This window comes from Acromyrmex echinatior, chromosome 14 (genome assembly GCF_024713525.1).
Source record: "Acromyrmex echinatior isolate Ae372 chromosome 14, ASM2471352v2, whole genome shotgun sequence".
Lineage (NCBI taxonomy): Eukaryota > Metazoa > Arthropoda > Insecta > Hymenoptera > Formicidae > Acromyrmex > Acromyrmex echinatior.
Window position 1 is genome coordinate 8,050,422 of NC_141865.1, and position 21,924 is coordinate 8,072,345.

The 21,924-nt window shown below is 41.2% G+C and overlaps 2 protein-coding genes across 3 annotated transcripts in view; one reads left to right on the plus strand and one right to left on the minus strand.

Moving 5' to 3' along the window:
- The first annotated feature begins 148 nt into the window (after positions 1-148).
- Mnn1 (menin 1) lies at positions 149-8,564 on the plus strand. The gene is made up of 4 exons (XM_011066291.2): positions 149-1,019; positions 1,364-1,674; positions 1,892-2,031; positions 2,185-8,564. Exons 1-4 carry the CDS (start codon positions 455-457, stop codon positions 2,993-2,995), a joined length of 1,827 nt encoding a protein of 608 aa, XP_011064593.2. The 5' UTR covers positions 149-454; the 3' UTR covers positions 2,996-8,564.
- A 129-nt stretch (positions 8,565-8,693) lies between these two features.
- The window catches only part of LOC105152177 (signal-induced proliferation-associated 1-like protein 2), a 69,481-nt gene continuing 56,250 nt past the window's right edge, over positions 8,694-21,924 (minus strand). For both annotated transcript variants that reach the window (XM_087413145.1, XM_011066297.2), the window contains 13 exons: positions 18,025-18,199; positions 17,263-17,745; positions 16,446-16,694; positions 15,760-16,155; positions 14,407-14,618; positions 13,545-13,786; positions 13,365-13,471; positions 12,993-13,227; positions 12,344-12,718; positions 11,832-12,098; positions 10,156-11,640; positions 9,800-10,000; positions 8,694-9,727 (listed from right to left, as the gene is read on the minus strand). In XM_087413145.1, the coding sequence (XP_087269271.1) occupies positions 9,475-9,727; positions 9,800-10,000; positions 10,156-11,640; positions 11,832-12,098; positions 12,344-12,718; positions 12,993-13,227; positions 13,365-13,471; positions 13,545-13,786; positions 14,407-14,618; positions 15,760-16,155; positions 16,446-16,694; positions 17,263-17,745; positions 18,025-18,190 (4,671 nt within the window). In that variant the 5' untranslated portion in view covers positions 18,191-18,199 and the 3' untranslated portion in view covers positions 8,694-9,474. The remainder of the gene's footprint in view (positions 9,728-9,799; positions 10,001-10,155; positions 11,641-11,831; positions 12,099-12,343; positions 12,719-12,992; positions 13,228-13,364; positions 13,472-13,544; positions 13,787-14,406; positions 14,619-15,759; positions 16,156-16,445; positions 16,695-17,262; positions 17,746-18,024; positions 18,200-21,924) is intronic.

Below are 21,924 nucleotides of genomic sequence, written 5' to 3' on the forward strand. Positions count from 1 at the left end.
GGCACGGCACGGCACGGCATCCGTACGTCGTACGTCCCGTACAGCGTCGCAACGACACGGTCAGCAGCGAGAGCGGGCGGCGAGGAGGAGGCGGAGGTGGTGAAGGAGGAGAAGGAGGGAACGGTCGCTGGTGGCTTTCGTCGTACGGTGATGCGAGAGGACCCGCGCAACGCCGGGTAACGTTCACTAGCGGAGCGGAGTAAACGCGCGCGCGTTGGCCGGACGGAGTCGGCGGGCCCGACGTGGCCGCCCATTGCGTTGCGAGTTTCTGTCCCTGAGTCCCTCAGTTTCTGTCAGAAGTCGTGCGCCGAAACGGCCAACGGTATGACGAGCCTCACACGGGCGTCGTAGATCGGCCGCCGCGCCACCGCCGCTACCAACGACAGTCGTTGCGTGCGTAACGTAACGTGCGTTGGTGTCCAACCTCCCAAGTTCGGCGGGGCCTTCGTACGACATGGCGGGCTTTCATGACAGGGATAGGGCCCTGTTCCCGATCCGGAGCATCTCTGCGATCGTGCAGATCTTCAAGAATCAGCTGGAGAACAGCGCCGAGCCGGATCTCGCGTTGCTCTCGATCCTCATCGGCGCAGTCGAGAACTCCTTGACGTGCAATCGCGTCTTCACGCCTCAGGAGAACGCCGTCTACGATGAGCCAAAGCTGCCGCCTGTGGAATACCACATCGCCGAGGCATTATACACAAAGTTCCACGCGGTGATCAAAGGCGCCGTTGACCTCACTGTGTATGACACCAAGTACGCCACTAGAGAACTTGTGAAAAAGGTGTCGGATGTTATATGGAATTCCCTTACCAGAAGCTACTACAAGGACCGAGCGCATCTACAAAGTCTCTACAGTTATCTAACAGCGAACAAGCTCGATTGTTACGGAGTCGCCTTTGCTGTGGTGGCTGGTTGCCAGGTTCTAGGTTTCAAGGATGTGCATCTTGCTATGTCAGAGGACCATGCGTGGGTCGTGTACGGAGAAGATGGCACGGAGACTGCGGAGGTTACATGGCATGGTATGTGGTGCAAAGTCTCAATGCATTAGATGTAAAGTTGTGGTATACTTTGTATACTAACCCGACTAATAGTCTCCAAAGAAAAAATATAAAGTATATTTTTTCTTTCACAAAGTACCATAACTTTACATCAAATAATTTTGAATTTGTTTAAGAAAAGTATTTTTCTTGTTATACAATATAATAATATTTGCTTCTTAAAATTCTTTGATAGATGCAAAATGATAAAAAGATTCAAACCTAGATCTTTTGACTTACACTATTTCTATTAAATTTTACTTTTATTAAATTCTACTTGCGACTTCAAATATTTAAGATAAGAGGTAATTGCAATTTATTACCAGGTAAGGGAAATGAGGATAAACGCGGACAACCAGTGGAGCCTGGTGTAGCGTCTCGATCGTGGTTGTATTTAAATGGGCAAGCTATGGTGTGCACTCGTGCTTTAGAAGTGGCTACCATAGTATCGGCTATAAATCCTAGTCTGAATGCGACTACTGATGCGGTTGAAGTAGCGTTGCTCCAGCAGGAATTATTGTGGCTGCTGTATGACTTAGGTCATTTAGCAAAGTATCCTATGGCACTCGGTAATTTGGCTGAGTTGGAAGAGGCTGCGCCTACGCCTGGAAGACCACCACCTATAGATCTTTTTCAGGTTTGCGATATTAAAGTATCAATTAGCATCACTAAGTCTGTTTTCTATGACCTAGTATATATTTTTGAAATTTAAAAAGTGAGATTGGTACGTTTAATATTGGGCGAAAGCGAGAAAGAGAAGTCTAGTGTAGGAATAAAAATAGAAAGACCTTATGTACCTTGTTTATCTGTAGATATAATACATGTACATAATTATTCTGAACATATTTTTGTAGGAAGCTGTAAGATCAGCAAGAAAATACTATGGAAATGCGCATGTATATCCTTACACTTATCAAGGTGGATATCTATACCGGCATGAATTACATGTAAACGCGCTTGCGTCGTGGGCCGATGCCGCGGACGTTTTGCGGAAGTAAGTATCTGATATATGCGTTTTTAAAAATCTTTTTTTACATTCTTAACGAGTTCCCTGAAACTGCGTTTGGAGAGTAGCAGTGAAATGTGTTAAATGCTTCATTGATATGCGGTTTGTTAACGGTGAATAATAGAATTCTATGCGCGATAGATATGATTATTCGCGGGACGACGGGGAAATATACAAGGAATTGCTGGAGATTGCCAATGAATTGATACCGCACGTAGTGCGCGTCGACAACGCGCGTTTACTACGACAACCACGTTGCTTCGCATACCTGTTGAGATTCTACGACGGTATCTGTCAATGGGAGGAGGGCGCCAATACTCCTGTATTACACATAGGTTGGGCTCGACCGCTGGTGAACACGATCTCGAAGTTCGATGCCAATATACGTGCTCAGGTCATCATAGAATGCTACGAAACAGAGGTGAAACAAAAGGAGGAAACGGCACAGAAGAGAGAGACGAGTCCCGAGGAGACCTTGAACAATAATAACAACTATTGTAAGACTAAGGAGAGAGGAAACGCGGCGCGAGATCTGATCAAGAGCCTAGAGTCCAAAGTGCCCTCTAATTCTGCGTCAACACATCCCAGTATTCAAGCTCTAACAGCAGCCTGCAGCGAGAAGATACTTAACAGAGATTACCTACTACAGGGTGGTGGTGAGCCGTTTGTCGCGCCGCCGGACGACGCTCTACCACCGGCGCCCTCTACTTCTCAGGAGAATGTCGAATCCGAAGTCCTTCCGGAGGCTGACTCCGAGAATGAAAGGCCAAGGATAACGCTATACAGCCAGAAAATGAAGGGTCTCAAGGATCTGCTGCTCGCAGAGAAGCTCAACACCCACGCGATCTCGCTGCAGCTCACGGCGCAGAGTCAGGTACAAATCGGTAAGAAGTCGCGTGGTAGCGACGACGTGGGAGTCAGTCAGCGTCCCAAGAGGACGCGTCGGGAATAGTATAAGATCCTCGACCGACGTTTCGGTATAGTGAAGTATTGAAAGTGCCACCACATTTCTCGAGATTAACTCTCCGCTCGTGCTCGCCGAGCGGAAACGCGAGACGCAAATGGCCGGCTATCAGACGCGGTCCGCGCAAATAGTCATTAAGGTATACCAACCTCCTCGCTCTCGGGGTCTCCCGTTGATACCCGGGACGCGGATTCTCCTCGGCTGGACTCCTCTAGAATCTCGACTCGAGAGCGTCGTGATGAATTTTGTGCCGTTTGATTTGAATGAAGCCCTCCACGGTGCTCTTCTCGTTTTGCAACGATGCCGCGGGTCCTTGCGAGACAACGTTTACGTTACCGTCGGGGATATAGCGCCGTTAGTATCTATAGAGTATAAAAGTAGAAATGGAGAGAGAAAATTGTAGAAAAGTACAAAAAAGTTTTCCCCACTTTTTAAGTTAATAGACGGAATCGTGAGAGTCGCTCCCCCGTTGTCTCGCTGATCGTCAACCCGTGACTCGAGTATTTTTATGTGTAAATATTTTTCTTGATTCTTCCACAGTGCGTATAAAGCTGTGACTTGCGGTATAAAAGGGGGAGAGGAAAAGAGTGGAAAAAGAATCGAATATTGTACCTAATCTCTATCTTCGCGGGTAGACCAATCTTTTTGGAGCATAGTTATTTATTCTACGAATTATACAATTTGCCGACGATATCGCCGACGGATGCGTTTGTCGGCGATCGTCACTTTGTCATACGTATATAATCTCTTGTTGCACTCTTATTTATTGATTCACGTTTTTTCTATTTGAAGCTATTGCACTATTGATAATTACGATTGACAAGTTGCCGTTAATGTTTTTTACACTTGGTAGTTGAACTTCTGTTAGAATTACGCTTCTACGATCTAGTAAGGGAAACACATTCCACTCCGCATGTGGTGCAAACTAATTAAGTTCTTACCCTAAGGTATTTTTAAGCATAAAATTCTCGCTTATTTTTATAACTATTTATTTTCGGAATAACTCTAAGTATTTAGATTTATAAGACTTCTCTATTTTACTGTTTGTCGATAGAGGCGGAATGAACGTCCGAACAGTTCATCATCCTTGATTTTTGAATCTGAATTATCTGAGTGACAGATGATGTTTTACTGCAAAATAGAATAGGAGCGCGCTTTTAGTATCATTGTATTATAAATCGTGTATCGTTTGATCACCGATCATGCATAATCTCTCTTCCGTCTTAATATAAGAATGCGTTTACTCTTGTCCGGTAATGAGATTCGAGAACTGTCCGTGGCGTCTTCATTCATGCGCTCTAGAGATTCGTATTCGTTTTGTCTTATCTTTTTAATCCGTCGCGAAGGAAAAAAAAACAGAATGGCGACCCTTACGATCGCACTTGCATTGTGACTATGATCATGTTTAGTTAATCGTCGACCCATGCGCAAAACTAGTAGTCACGCTTTTCCAGCTATTAATCGCCTTCAATCAGACGCGGCTCTACGATCCATCCTACGATTTTTAATTAATACTCTCTCCCAACTTTCGCAGGTGACCGATACCCGTCGCCTGTCTGTAGTACGTAAAACTCGCTGCATGTCAAACGCATGCCGGGATTCTTTGATGATGTTTAAAGCGGATTGTTGTAGAGTATGTTGTTGACAGGAATGAAAATATAATGTCCGAGCTGATCGACGATAACTTAATAATGAAGGGCGCTATCTTACTGTGATGCTGAATATATATATATATATACTATATTATATTATATTATATTATATTATATTATATTATATATATAAAACAAAGTATATATATATAAATATAATTATACGATTTAATAACCGTAGTTGATAATGAACGACGCGATCCCGTGAACGCCGTGTCGCGACTATAAAATTAATTAAACGACAGTAGTATTAACTTTAATCAAGGAACATGAAATACCGATATCGCAATGGCAGTCCGTCGCCTGTGGCGCGTATTAAAATTCATGCAAGATTGTTCTGCGAAAAGAACGATGTTGTACATCATTTTCTCTCATTAAATTTCCGTTACCACCTATATTTTTTCTTGATATAAATTTTTCAGCGAGTATTGCTGTTAGCGTTATCTTCTCTTGATGCGTATCGTCGTGCGGCTCTCTTGACGCTCACCGAGACTGAGTTTCACCGACATTCCGATCTGCCTGACTCCGAGCAGTGATTTCTTATAAAAAAAAGATCTGAAATGCAAATCACATAATCATAATCATCACTTATTATTAATCACTCTTAAGGATATTCGCCAGCGGCTCTCTCGAGAGACTTATGAAAGCAATCATCTTTTTGATTACTATATTCGTATAGTCTCATGTACATACGTATCCTTTGTAATATATTCTACATTACCCATGTATAGTCTGCATGTATAATACAATCGCTGCTCTGAATTAGCTGCAACCAACGTCGGTGCGACCAGCTCTGAAATAAAGGAGAATAAAGATTGCGCGCGTTATATGACTCTCCAGAAATGAGCGCTTCATCCAGAAATAACAGTACGAACTCTCATGGTCGAAATTCGGTACATTCGCAATACAATTTTTTTTTTTACACACATACACACACCTTGTACAACACACACCTCCCTATTCAGTATTCTTTCCTTGTCCACGATTACGGAGCGTTTTAAAGACTACAGGGATTATAATGTGCATAATGGTAGGGATAGTAGGTGAAGATATGGTGCATCAGAACAGTATTTTTGTATTTAATGGAGGATATGTCCTCCGATCGACGTATTATCGGTGATGTTTGCGAGCGTAGGAAAGCAGAATGAAAACGATTGCCGGAACGGCGGCCACGTTAATTGGCTTATCGTGAAGCATTAATACTTTTTCCGTAGACTTTCGTCCGGTGAGTGCAACCGTGTGTGTAATCATCGATCGCGCGGACCAGGCAAATCTTGCGTGCGGGTGAGACGAATGGCGACTTTGAGAAACTTCTTCGAAAATAATAATAACGAAACTGATGAGATCGTCGCGCGACATTCATCGCCTCTTTGCCAGTCACGTCCTCTCGCCTTCGTTCGCAAACGATTGCTCGGAATTATGACACTTGCGCAAAGAATGTTTTACCTTTGCCCCGAGTTTCTACGTGTTCTTCGATAAATTTGAAATGGATCTTTATTAGCGAAACTAACAATAGTGTGAGAAATTATTTCATCTGCAATTAATCGGACAATTCAGGTCTCTCGGGAATTTTATTTTATACTTCCCTGCGAAGAAAATACATTTCAAATTCGTCGAGATAACATCTCATTATAAATAGATTTGGGGTGAAGGTGGGATATCTTGTAATGAAAAATTGTACACGGTAAATGGTAGAATCTCCGTCTTTTTATCTGTGCCCTTTTTACTTCCAACTCCGTATTTTGTCTTAAGTAAGAAAGTAGTACTCGCCATACACTTCTGTCTTTCTTCTCTTCTTTTTTTTAAATACGACTACTCGAAGTTGCCTCGCTTTTTATCGTAAAGATGATTGATTGAGAACGAGTTGCTTATAGCATCATTTTATACGTCAGAGCATATTTTAACATATTAATTAGGCTTATAGTCAGTGAGAATTTTTATCGCAAGGGAAAAATATTCTAGATACGATCGTATGACCATTTTTTAATTGTTGTAGATAAATATGCAGACGAATTTATAGTATATAGAAAAGTAAATAAGTTGTCAATAAAATCAACTGCGAATAAAATTTCGTATTAAAAAAAAAATGCTCTATATCTATATTTGTTTTTATGATTTTCTTAGTAAATGTTCAGTGTATAGAATTTTGTCTATCACGGTCTGAATTGTACCTGGAAGTTTTCTGTCTCTCAATGTGAGAATCATTGCTGTCGAATCCATCCGGTATATTTATTTATCTTTATGTGCCATAAAGCCTGCCTGCTGAATGTGCATGATTCATGCTGCATACTGTAACGACACGTGTTAGCCACACCGTTAGTTTCTTTATGAATGCTTCATAGGACTGATCAATCTTTTCATCATGCGCAACTCATTCCGCTTGTTTCCATCATTTCCTTGACACTGGAGCGTATTCACACCGAGCCTCTAATCCGAAAGGAGATCTTAAATGCGAGTCTAGTTTAATTTACATTAATAGAAGCCCCATTGTTCGCATTGCTTTTCATAGAATCGGCACTTCGGGCTTGTACGACATGACGAAGCTCTTGAGACAGAGAGTACAAACATCCGAAGAATGTTACAAAGACGATGCCCCAGATCCTTGTAAACGTCTTTCAAACATTTCTCGGATTTTGCATTGTCGTTCCTATGCCAGATTCAATCAGCAAGAGAATACAATTGGAAATCTCGGAAACTCGCGTTCTTGCCGGAACGACATCTCATTTGCTTGACTCGTACTTTATTAATTTCCATGACAGACGGACGATGCGATACTTCGCCGGTTAAAGAGCTCTTGCAACGAATGACACATTACGAATCTGAACTCTCGTGCAGATGACTGTGTAAGGTTCATTAAAATAGTTCTTTGACACTATTGTGTACGACTCTTTCCCGAGCGTTACACGTCGATACACCTTTCGCGCTTGTAAGATGCGCTTTGAGATTTATTCGTGCGAACGATATTTCATTCAGAACTTCGTAATGGAGATGTACTTCCACGTGAGGACGTGTTAATTAGAGATATATAGGAAAAAAAAGCGCTATTAGAGTAAAACTAAGTCCGAATGTTTAAACATCTCTACGACTAATTACACTTGCTAAGCATAACTTCTCATGTACTTAAGCGAACAAAACCGAAGAGGAGCCTCGGTGACGTAAGCGTTACACGCAGAGCTGCGTGAAATATTACTTCACAGTGTTTCGATTATAGGCAGTCAAATATTCTCTCGCATAATTACTTCTCCTCAGAAAGCGCAGTAATCGGGGCGTTCCTCGGACGCCATTATACATAGATCTAGAGATTAGAAACGAGCTAATTATCGATACACACACATTTAACGCATAAATAATAGACAGTGAGATATGGAGAATGTACGTGATGCTCGCAAGAATGGAGTAATATTTTGCTTGTCTCTGATTACACCGATAACGATAATCGCGTCGAGATCGACGATCCGGATTCAGCCCGGACGTCGTGAACACGAGGAGAAAAAAAAAAGAATGAAGGAAGAAGGAGAACATACGCTATTCTTCCGCAATGCGATTAGAAGGATAGGCGTATCGCGACACAGCAACAGCCAGTAGTAAGCCGCCGGAATCGCGATGTCGCGCGGCAGTAAAAAGCCGTAGCTTCTTTTTATCTTATAAGGATACAAAATGCATAATCCGATCCTTCGTAAGTCTGGATTCTAGTTGAATATTGGCTAGATCTAGTATTAAGGACTGTCGCTGCTGCCGGTATCGCGACACGGCGGCGAGCGAGCGTTTTCGCGTGGTCTCGAATTGAAGGGAGTGTAATCGCAGCTAATTGTTAAACTGACAGAACAGTGAGACAGACAGATCTTAAGACATCCTGGAAATGTCTTGTTTTTTTCTGTGGATTACAATAAACTATTTTATTCTAACCAGTGGTAACAGTTCAATTGATCCCCGTACTATCCACTCCTTACGTAAAGTGCCCTTCGAGCGCTTATATGTTACAAAAACATGGGAATATACTTTACATTTGGTTCTTTTCAGGAATGAAGATATCGTTAAAGTACACATTTCTCTTTATTGATAGACTCACGGTCTTTAGGAAACGTCACTTTCGTACATTATGTGGAAATTATGCTTCGTCACTTATTTCAAAGGAGAAATTCCTTGCTGAGAGCGCGTCACTCTCGTGCCGATATTCACTTTAGCGCGTGCGACGTTTCCACTAATACTCTATATGTATATAAGATTAATATAAAATGCGTAATAAATTACAGAATTAAAGCGGTCCTTAGCTCGCTAGTAATATTTGGTCATTTGGTCGCTTTTGTAAAATCAAACGTTGATATTGCTTAACGCACGTTGCCCTCATACAGATGAATATCCAGACATATACTTTGTCGGATGATCCAGATGGTAGTTCTGTTGTCAACGCACGAATCCTCGAGTAGAGGAAACAGTACGATGGTAACTTATACTTTACAATAGAATCTAATGAATTTATATAATACAAAATGCTGAAGAGATCGCCGAAAGAATTGTGGATATATTATTTTCGCTCAGTGTTTACGCACCTCCACAATCGTCTACGGTCGTCTCCGATCGATCTATTCTACATTTATACGTTTAGGTGAAGATCGCGTTAATACTGTACTTACAAAGATCATGTTCATGCGATCCGAGCGATCGAGAAAAAAAAACGAAGATAATAAATGCTATCGATCTGATTGAAAACGATCGAACATAAAGATAATTCGTTTAGTTCATGTTTGAAGAACATTGGCGATGACATGTTTTCATCTTCGTGTAAATAACATTTAAAATTCATTATTATATTGATTATTGATGATCCATCGTTTGAAAGAACCACTCCGTGAAACGCCGGAGTTGCTGCGCGGCTGCGTGATTCTCATCCTTTAGACGGCGGTTTTCGTCTTCTAAGGAGAGTCGCAAACTCTCGGACTCCTGCAAACGTCGATTCTCGTCGCGCAATCGGCGCACTTCATCCTCCAACGACTGTCGCAGACGTGTCTCCCTCACCATTCTCAGCTCGAGAGTGGATAGATGAGACTGCAAGTCCGAAACGGGATTTCTGCGAAAGATATACAATATTCTTATTAACTGTTTAATATCGCATGTATATAAACGCTGTATATAAACTTACGTGTTTGGATTGCATCCATCGATGAGCCTGTCATCGGACCATTCTTGAGGATGCTGCTTCGTCGATCTGTTGGAATCCGCATGCTGGTTTTTCCAACAGTCAACATTTGTGTCGTTATGAGACTTTACGTCTTTGATCGGCGTTAGATTATTGTGTGATTTCATAATTGGATGAAGTGGTTTCGTGACACGCGGCGATAATCTACAAAAAAATTATTGCATTACTAAGCAAATTATTTACCTAAAAATTACCCCTTTTTGTATTTTATTGTTTATATAGATAGTCATATATTATATTTTGTGTAAGTAAAATTTAATTTTTTGTAATTAATTATTAAGTTTTATAATTTTCCACACCTTTCCTCTTTCGACAACTTATTTTCACTCGGCGCCGGACTCGAGGCAGTGCTGGCGTTCGAGATCACCGTGGCTGGCCTGGCCATCGTCAGAATCACTTCCGAGCCATTGTTTCCGTTTTCCTGTCCATTCGCGGGCAACACACTCAAGGTAGATGTACTGTTGCCGCACAAGTTCTCCCTAGACCTACATCTGTTTTGAATCTCCAGCATATTATTGTTCATCTTATTTGAGTTTTGATTCGGGCTCATCACGCTGTTTACGAGATTGTTGTTAATGATCTGGCTATCATCAGCTATGTAATCAGGATTGATCAATCTCATGAGGTCTTCCTGCAACGTGCTGGATGTCAAGTTCGCGGAATTCCGGTGCGAATTCCTCATACCAGGCTTGGGTCGAGGACTTTGGTTTCTAGAGCTGCCGCTGGATGGGGTACGATTGCCACCGCGATGTTTGTTGGCACGTCGCAGTCTCGGCGACACACTACCTGAGCCATTCGAGAGCTCATCCTCGCTGGGCATCGTAGTTATCTCCAAACAATTGACGTCAGTTATTCTCATTTCTGGTGGTAGACTTGCTGGAAAATCCTTCGACTGTCGATATTCAACGTTTACTTTATGAGGTACTGGTCGCTCTGACATGCTGGTTTTCAAGCAGGTAACTTTCTCACCTACTTTGAAGTCATGCGGCATCTCATATTTTATGGGAGTGTGCTCTCCATTACTGTCGTTGGTGTGCTTCCTTTCGTTACCATGTTGACACTCCATTTCATACTTGGCCATTTCCATGTCGTATTTACTATTTCTCCTCTCATAAATATCCTCCGAGTACTCGTAGCCGATCCTCTTTTCGTGAGCTCGTACGTCGTGCTCATACTTGGCCGTCGATCGTTCAATTACTTTCTCCTCCTGCATCTCATACTTTGAATTCCTTTCCGCTTTTGTGGGCGTCTCATAGTCATATTTGCCGGATTGCTCGTACTCGTACCTGCCAAGGTTGTTGTTGCTGCCTGATTTTGGTAGACTGTAAACAGCATTGTGAGCCAATGGCAGAGAATTTGATGCGCCAAGTTTCTGATGGCCGTGATGTTGCACGTCGTTCTTATGGAGCTCTCTTTGAGACGCATACAGGTTCTCTTGCTTGATTTCGTACCGTTCTTTTTGCAATTTTACGTAATTCGTTGTTACGTGATCCTGACCGCGATGCGTATTTTCTAGTTGTCGTTGATAATTCTCGTGTCGCGCGTTCTCCTGGATCATTTTTGATGATACGTAATTGCTCTCTTTCGTATAATGCTCGTGACTATGATCACGATGCTTTGAACTGTCCACAAGTTGTTTGGCGCTAACGTAATGGGTTTTATCTTTCTTCTGGCCAGACTTGCTGGGTGTTACGGCTTGATAGTTCTGTCGCACTGGTAATGGAGGCGGCGTGCCGTCCGGGCGGTGATTACCGTCTTGATCTTGCGGTTCCAGAAGCTCGTACCTGAAACAAGAAGTACTTTGGTCCCTTCGATTCGTTTATCAAGCCTAAAATGGTTATCTATATTAATTAGATCGGAATGTGGTATTACACGCAGTTTTGTACGTTCAACGATCGACAGTTCAAAAAGAAGGTTTGTTAATATTATGATGACCCGTGTAAGGATTAATACAATCTCGATGTTAATCACTCACCAACGATCATCGGCACTACTGTGTCCGCTACTGCTGCTAGTCATTGTACCCTCCAATGGAAACCGTGGATCGTTGAACGATCTAGAGCTTGATCCAGTACCGTACCCGGAGCTGTTGCTCGATCGCGGCGGACTGAATGATCGTTCATATCGCCGTTGATGCGACATCGCCGTTTGCTGACTCGGTGTGTTATCCGCGCTAGTTACATTCTCGTAATCCCCTTCGTAATTATTCGCCAGATAATGACAGTTTTGCAGCGTGCAGCCTCTGTCATATAAAAAAAAGAAAAATTTATCGAATAATTTAATTTAGTTAATCTAAAACTAATTTTTAGTTAGTTTTGTCATTCTAACTATTTAATTTAAAAGTTAAAATTTGAATTTATAAAAGCGATGCATAAGAAAATTAATATAAGATCGGTTAATATTATATTCGATTTTCTTTATGAAACAATTACAAAAATCGATTGGAAGCTAAAAAAAGCCGGGATAAGATAATTTAGAATTCTGTACCTTCGCGGATTTCCTTCATTGGTCGGTGGTATTACAGTGACGGTAACCTGAACGCTGGTCTTCAGTAGATCGACCATTTGATCATGACTCAAGGTCGACACAGCTACCTTGCAAATCTCGACCAACCTGGATGCTTGCCTCAGGCCCGCCTGCCATGACAGCCCCATACTTTCGACCTGCGTCACAACGCCGTCGGGCTGAACGTGGAAGCCCAACTGTCCGACACTGTTCCTCTTCAACGACAGTTCTGAGGCCGGCGCGCCTTGAGTTACGGCACGCAGCCGAGCTACAATTTCCATTAATTCGTCCCTCTCGCCGTAATCACCGCGTACGTGTATAGTAATGCACTCGCCTTGATGATGATACAATCTTAAACTGTACCGCAAAGCAAAGCAAAAAAATGTTAGTCTGCAATTAATCGTCCGATTTCCAATCGTTCGCGAGCATTTTTACGATACTTAAACTAGTCATGAATAATGCGGTAAGTGGCGGTTGCACGATCTAGTTAAGTGACTCAAGAAGAAATTATTACGATTGAAAACTGAAGGACTTAATTTTTTTTATCAACGTTAAGAAGTTAAATTTCAAATTAGTAGATGTGCGTGCAAATAATAAATTAACTTGATATATTAAATTACAAAATATTTACCTGTTTGTTTGGGCGTGCCATCCGAGTACGCTTACGCATGGAGTGACGAATACTATTTGTCTGGAGTGCTCTTCGATCAATACAATGGTATCTATGCTTATGCCTAAGTAACAATCGGTATTCTGATTGCTGTCTTCGAGTACGACTTGCCAGCAAATCGCGCCGCGTTGAGACGCGTCACAAGAAAGTCTCGGTCGCACCGTTGTCTTCTTCTTGGTGCTGAAGGAGAGCATCGCTGTTCCGCAAAAAGAAAACAATAAGCTCAAGAATTAAAATAATTTTGATCTAATTAAACGATAATTTAATTTAATTACCATTGTGTCATTATGAATTACTTATTATAAACTAAAATCTATTAAAATTTCAACGTACAAAATTTCTGGCCTGTGTCGACAACTGTGGTAGTAGTATAGTTCGTAGCAAGATCCTTCAGATATTCCTGTCTTGTCCTCGTGGCCATCGTGGCGAATTTTTCGGATCTAGTGAAGAATATGTTCAACTTCATTAATCTTATCGACATACAAAATTGAGAAAGAAAAAAAGTTAACTTACCTGTGAGCCGCATTTTCGGCGTTTATGACTTTCGCCAATATGAAATCCGCAAAAGCCTTTCCTTTTGTGAACGTAGCACCCTGTGGGACGGGCGGTCCAAAAATAGGCACTTCTTTGCTCCTGGACACCGCTACGCTGTATTGCGTGTTCTCGGTACAAGGATTTACGGCTCGCACAATGATAAATACATGTTGAAACTGGGAGCGTATTCTTCGTGGACTGAACGGCAACGCACCAGATTCCTGAAGAAACAATTATTAATTATAGGCATTAAGCTTGCATTAAATTACACAAAAAGAATGATTTTGCTAAAGTATTTAAAAATTTAATTAGATACAAATCTGAAAATAATTTTATTGGACTATTAAAATAATTATGTCAGTCGTTCAAGCATAATGATGCATAAAGCTTTGACTTTGTAGCGACCTATAACAAAACTTGAGCGTCCTATAATATAATTATTTTGATAATTTAACAAAACTATTTTCAGATCTGTATCTAGCTAAATTTTTGAATAGTTTTAGAATAGTTTTTTCCATATTGTTTTCGTATACATAAAACATGCGAACCAAACCACCTGTTGAATATCTAGCTGAACCGAAGAGCCGGTATTGCGGATGCAAATAAATTATTTCACAAATCTAACACAAGTACGCGACAAACATCGCGATTAAATATTCAACGACGTGAATCACAGGGGCGCGATCGCGATGTCTCACGTTGCTTATTGCGAACGGAGCTGAATAATAAATTTAGTGAGTCGCAAGAGAGCTGTGCGTCATATTCATGTTTCATCGCGCAGTCATTATTACACAATTGCGTAATCGTGCAACCTTAATTTACGGCCGGTATAAAACTGTACCTGAAAAACTATCGTGACTATGTCATTTCCGATGTGCCTCTTCCTCAGCAGTTGCTGCCGGTTATTAGGCGTGAAGGGTAGCATGGTGGACACGTGAAAGGTGACTTCCGTCCCGCGATGCGTCGCCGCTACAGCGTGTGTACCCGTCGAGTCAGTTCTGGTATCCAGTCCAGCTTTGTAACCCTCGAATCCTCGCAGTCTTATTCTTTGGCCTGTCATGAAAACATGCAATTATATCAATTGCCCGGCGCGCACCGAAGAATTGTCGGTCGCATTATGCGTCTTCAGGACGTGCTTACGTTTGCACGTCGAACGGCGTTATCAATCCTATTTTCTGCGATTTGGTCGCACATAGTTGTTACGTTAAAATATAATTGTCGGAATCATAGCTTTTCAAAGGATGTAAAATAAAACAAAGAAGCAAAAAGCATGTCAATATTTTATATCAAACGATCTAAGTTTACAAGAAAAGGAAAAAATGTTTATACAAATTTCTTTGAATCGTTTGTTGTTTTCAGAATTAGAGAAGCTGATAATCGTGTCCACGAATTAAGATAACCATCGACTAGGTACCCACAGAAACGACGTGAAACGCAACGCGCGACGCGTGAAGAAAAAAAAACAGGACGTGCGTTTCTCTTTTAGAAAGCGACAGTAATCGTTAATAAGAATAACTAAGGCGATCGTAAACACAACAATTCTATTCGGACAGTCCGTACGACCGCGAAATTACGCGCGAGTTTGCGGATGATTAGCGTTACGAAGTACAGTAAGTAAAATCATTCCGGGACATTGAATCGGTTAATCGCCGATAAAGCGAATCAAACTATCCGCGAAACGACTAGTGGATCGCAAGACTCATGTGTAAATCGCTTTTCTGGCTGATTTATTTATGGCGTTTACGAGAGAATTTTATCGACTTTCAACGAGACTTCTTCAACTCGTTACACTGCGTTGACTCGCTTGTTAATGTAAACATGAAAACTTTCTAGTTGTATCTCCTAATAGATCTCCTAATAAATAACAATAAGTAAAAATTATAAAAATTAAAGGAGCAATTTTTTAACATTAATATGAATAAAAGTGAACAAATGTTTCTGACAAGATAGACACTAAATTAAAAATTTATGCTAAATTGAAAGCATGATATAAATGCAAATCCTATGTTTTTTTATCTTCATTGATTTTTTTATTATAGCAAAACATTTATTTATATATTTTTAAGTATTTTTAATTTTTTTATTTGTAGGAATATATTTTGATTTTAGCTTCAAAGCTCTAACATATTTTATGTATTTTGGATTATAGCTTCAATATTTAAGAGCAAAAGTTATAATAAAGAACATTGCGTACCAATGGTGTCCAAGAACTCCAGGAAGGCCGGACCGGCATGCTGATTGTTGTACATCTCTTCTTCGGACCTCTGACCGGATCGACAATATAGCACGCCAACTTTGTACTTATTGGACAATCCCTGTTCATCCAACCTGGCTAGCGCTTCCTCAGCGGCAGGCGTGCCGAGCCTCAAACAGCCCAATTGTACCTCCGGCGCAACCAGCTCAAGGAGTTCCCTTGTAGGCGGTCGGCCTTGCGGCCTAATGCCGAGGGCCTCCTCCGGCACAGAGCCACGTAGTGTTAATAATTCTGATGTGCGCACGATCACGCGGTACTGATTGACATCTTTGCGAATACTGATAGCTACCGGTCCCAGCTGTTCGTCCATGCCGAACCAGTTCTGATGCTCTCGTCCTGCAACAAGATTCCGTTCTCTTTATATCCCGCCCATGAGATTGAGCCTTTGAGCGAATAATCGCCTGCGTAGAATTTTCCACATTTATATACCTCTAGTTTATGTATTTTACTTCAATTATTAAGTAGTGCAGCGTAGCAAATTATTTTATAATTTCTTAATGTTGATTGATTGGTCGTCAAATCAAAAGTTTTTATTTAAAAAATTAAATTTCCATTTATACACGCATGTAATCACGTAGATATCTCGCGACAAAAGATTTAGGCAACAGACGTGCGTCTTTACTTACCGAGAAAGTATCGCCGATAGTAATAGGCCCCTTCATCGACGCTCTCGATGGGCAGGGGTCGTTTCTGCAGTGGACAAGTATTCTTCCACAAAGTCTCACCAGGCAGGGGCTCCAGGACGGAGACACCATAAGACAACGATGGTCTGTGAATTCCGTTACCCTGAGAGCAGCGAGTGAGGCCAACCTCGCGTTCCCCCTCGCCGCCGATCTCGTTGCGGAAGAAGGGACACGATTCCAATAGGTCATTACCTGAAACCGTCAGTGAGAACATTAGCATGATTCTTTAAAATTTTTTTCATTTGTATTAGGTTGTCAAAATAGTGCGGAATCACTCTTCGATTTTTACGTACAAATTTCTAAAACAATAACAATTATTCCTCAAAATAAAGATCATTTAATAACAATTTACCACCAGTCTGTTAGCTGTCCTCGTTTTTGATCTCGTTATCATTCGAGTTCCTTAGACGCGAAGAACTCATGACAAGCTGCTTCAACAATTTCGAATCATTGCCTTCGCAAGAAATGTTTCATTGAGCGAAACAGAAGTTAAATGATGCAAGAAATGATGCAAGAAGCGAAACGTAATTAAACGATGCAAGAAATGTATGTCAGGTGCGATAGAACCTCGATGCCATCTAGATTAATGGTACCAAGATTAAATCCGACAGTTAACAGACTGATGATGAATGGTTATTGAACATGGTCTTTACTATTCGAGGAACAATTGCCGTTGTTTCGGAATGTATATAAAAACCGAAGAGTAAATTAAAACTTTTTTGACAACCTAGTATAACTGTTTTGTTCTTTTTTAACATACCTTTTCCATCGCCGGCGTCCTCTTCGGGGGTTTCGTCAGGCGTGGATGCTCTCAGAGCACTGGCGGCGGACGCTCCGGTGGCCGTGTTTCTTCTCCTGGCCAAGAGAATCCCCCGGAGCTTCGCGGCGTAGCCTAGATTCGCCGTCAACGACTGGCAATCGTAATGAGCGAACGCACGTCTCCGATGCCGCTCTTCCACGTCGGCCGATACCACCGGGCTGGTGCACGTTTCCTCCATCGCCCGTGGCGGCTTACTGCTCCACAATCTGTTCAGCTTCAGTCGCAGCTTCGGACTGGAACCAGCGCCGGTCGGGCCGCAGACCTCGTCGACGTCGAGCGGCTGGCTAGACCCGTCTTGTTGATGAACGCGACGCAAATAGTCAGCGGCGACGACGCCGCGCTGCTCCGACGGTCGAAAATCCTGCAGCATGGCGAAGAAATTCTCGCCTCCTGTGATGGACTGCGCCACTACATCGATGCTTCCTGCAATGGGACAAGTAAAATTGAAACGCTTTTACAACATTATTCTAAAGTAACACAGCTGATTTCTTTCAAAAATTTAACTTTATAAAGGAAAATACTAATAAATCACGAAAAATTGCAGTCATGTTGAAATTATATAAACTCGTGCGCATGCTCTAAAATATTCTTTCGTCCTGATAATACAATTGAATAAAAGAGGAGAAAGTAGACATATTGTCCTATATATAAGAAATTATTTTCGGGGAAAATACTAAAAAAAGAAATAAATTTAACTCGTACCATGAGAACCATACTCCCTTCTCAGAGGCGTTTCTGGCACCCGGGAGGCAGGATCCGGACTGTGTGGAAGTTCCAGACTGGAATTGGACCTGTGAAGGGCCAATCCACGACCTACGCGGTTCACCGGCCCTCCGCTGCCGCCGTTCATTGACAGACTCGCGATCATCTCTTCATTCTGTTAACACAAAAGAAAAAGAAAAACGTAAAAAACGGATAATACAATACACTTGATAATAGAATATCACGGATTCATATTCGGTGTTAAATTACTAAATACGTTCCTTCGCGTTCGTTTGAAAGTAAGAAACTGGATAGAGTCGCCACGCGGCTCAAGTGTAGATAAACTTAAGTGTCTCTAAACAAGCGCAAACTAGGACGACTAATTAGAGTCATCGAGCCTTTCGTGGCTGTACTTGGCACTTGGTACATAAACACACGTGTATATGCGTGTTATACGCACACGCACATACGAAGTAGAAGTATACCCGAGGGTACTACATATTCTCGCGACGAGTTCATTCATCCTGCGAAGTGACTCTCGTACCGCTGGCGACTTTTTCCCTGTCCTTTCCTCTTAATTAAATTGGCCCTTAATTACAAGCAAGGCCGACGAGGCGGTAGGAGGCGAAGAGTGGAGGTATGATGGACTAAAAGTCGCGACACGCTAGTTTCTCTCGCCGGTATAGCTGGATCTCTAGGTATAAAAATTGCGTTTTTTTTATATGCTTCTATTTAGTCGGAGAGAACGAAATTATTCTAGAGCAATTTTATTATCTCCGGCTTTAGCGCGCTTTCCAGCAAGAGACATAGATGACACAGCGTAATACAGTAAATTATCACATCATGTTGTTTGCCAAAGTTAAACAAAGATGAAATGAAATCACTGTGTTACACTGTTTCTTGCTGGAAAGTTCCATCAATCTCAATATATAATTTTAATCGATCTTAAATTCATCCTGAAGTTTCCTTTTCCATTTTATTCATTATTAATATAATTTATATCGATGTATATACACGTCCATTGTCAGAGTTACCATAGAAAGTGAAATTTGAAAATTCCCTGATTTTTCCAGGTTTTCCAAATAAAAATAGAAAATTTCCATGACCAATATAAAATATGTAAAAATTTTAATATTAAAAAATATGTAAAAAATTTCAACATTTAATTAAGAATTGAGAGAAAGCTAGCTTATATTGTTAAAAATCAGATATAATATTTACAAAATTATAAAAATTATTTAAAATAAGAGCAGTTTAAACGAATTGTGAGCAAAGTTCAAAATTCCAGTTCTCATATTTTCCCCTAACTTTTCTCGGTTTCCCAGATCTGTGGCAACCCTGATTGTGTATGTAAATTTATCCAAAAAAATTTTTTTTATACACATATTTCAAACTGCTGACTTTCGACCCGGCAAAAAATTAGAGAACATAAATTTTGCTGCCTTCCAATTGAACTCTTCAAAGAGAGATCACGAGCGGCGCAATCTCCCCTTTGGATCCCCGTTTCTGGCTGGTATTCGAACTGGCGCCGTCTGGCCTTCTCTCTTTCTCTCATCCGCGGGGAGGGAGCATTAATTAGCCCCGTTCTTGATCTGCGAAGTGTACGGTTCATTGTATATCGTCATCGAAAATGTGGTACGCGCTCGCAATCTACGAGCATCGCCGGGAGGGCAGCGGCAAAATTCACGTAGAATGCACCTGCTGCGTCTGCGATTACTCGACCGGGTCCGAATTAGCTGTGTACCGTTGACCGTTTCGCCAAACACGTCCGGTGAATGGTCGTTCGTATTGTTAACCCCCTCGAGCTTTACGGGACCGCCGAGTTGTACACGCGCTGACGGGATCGGGCATTGCGTGTCGCCGTCGCCGCCGCTGTCACCATTGCTGATATCGCATTATTCTGACGACACGCACCAACGTATCCGCGAACAATGCGTGCAATTCCGAATGTCCGGCTGTTCAGGCCGTTTTATTTAACCTTGGCAAACGTTCCCAATGTGCGGCCAGATGTCCGGATTCTCAGCGTACGGACGAACACAAAGAGAACGCGGCCTCTTTTTTGGATGCCCTCAAATGCTATCGCATTCTTTTTTAAGTGATCTTTACGATCTTAATGCTCACCCGTGACGGAACATTTACGTGTATCTTCCATTTTATATATATTATCGCTTCGTTATATTCACAAAACTTCAAAATTAGAACGCATTTTTTACAAGAGATTCAACTATCTCTTTCTTCTATCTAAATTCTTTAGAATGGAATTTCCCTTTTCAAGAAGAATGGCAGAATTTTCATTCTTTAAGAATGAGATTTTACTCCAAAGAATTTAGAGAGTTTCTTTCCTTCTCGATTAATTTCAAGAAAAAGTTAATTAATCCAAATATCGAGTCTTTATCATAATAGTAAATTCCCACAGACTTCCAAGGGACTCCTAAAGACAGTTCCCTACACTGAAAGAAAAGATTGGTCGAATATAGTATAGAATTTTTAATTGGCAGCTAATTTTTAGTTGCAATCAAAAATGCTATGCCACATTTTACCATCTAATTTACTGCAGCAGCAAATCTTTTCTTTCAGTGTATATTCTAAAAAAACGTTTCCAAGACATCTTTAGAACATAGGATGAACTAGATTTATTTTACTTACACACATTTCTTTTTTTACAAATTTTATAATAGAAAGCAAAGACTCATTTAGTAGTTTTATACGACCGTTAAAACCAGTCTCAGTTTTTTTCCTGTCGTCACTATGTCAGTCACGGATGAGAGGTGCGGTCACGCTATTCGATGCTGCATCCGTTGTCTCGTGGCTCGCCTCATACCGGATATCATTCGCGTATATGACGCGCCGCGTTTTATGTAACTTGGAGCGTCGATCGACGTGCCGAACTTCGCCCTCGACATGCCGTGAAGTGACGAGTGACGGGCGCGTCGCGTCGTGAAAAAACGGGAGCTCTGGAGGTATTCGGGCACCGAGAGCGGTCCGGTGATCATCATCGGGGAACGTCGGTGGCCCCGTTGCATTCCGCGCATTCCGCGCGACCCTCCGTCGCACTCGCGCTCTCTTGCTCACGCTGTGTAGTTTCGTATGCACCGGATGCACGACGGCGACCCGACGTCCGCCTGGTCCGCCTACCCGGGAATGCGTACGCGTCTCAAATATCGTATCTTCAACTGTTGCCACAATAGCGAAAATTTAACCGCGAACATTTCCAGGGTTACCAGTGGCGAAGCTCAACTCGGCTTTACATTGCTTTCCTCGTTTACGTAACTCTATACTTATTACATATGTAACCATAGCAATTTCTCATTTAATGCGCAGTCACATGCGTTTCGTGTTATAGGAATCCGCATTGTATAGTACTATTATTGTCAGAAATGAGAATATGTTCCTCTATTACACAAAAAGATGATGTATAACAAGAAAAAGTATTCTTATTTAAATAAAAAATATTCTTAAGTTAAAAATAAATTTAGAAATTTTATTAAATAAGTGATAAAACGAATCTTAGTATTAACAAGGTTGCATTTTTTTTAATTTTGAATTTAATAAAATTATAGAAATAATCTTATCACAAAAATGCAAATTAGATTGTCATACAAGAATTGCACTGATTCATTTAAAAAAAGCATGCACTGAGAAAAAAATATAGTCAATTTTAATAAATATTTAGTTCAATACTGCCAACTAAACATTTACTTACTGTAAATAAATATTCGTTCAGTAAAATAAACGATTGTTAAATCACAAATTAATGTTTCTTGTATCAAATAAATATGCCTTTATATTTAATAAATATTTAGTTGAATATTTATTCAGCTAAATATTTATTCAAATTAACTATATTTTTTTCTAATTTACTGCGAATTATGAGCGAATTATCGTAAGAGAAATTGCATT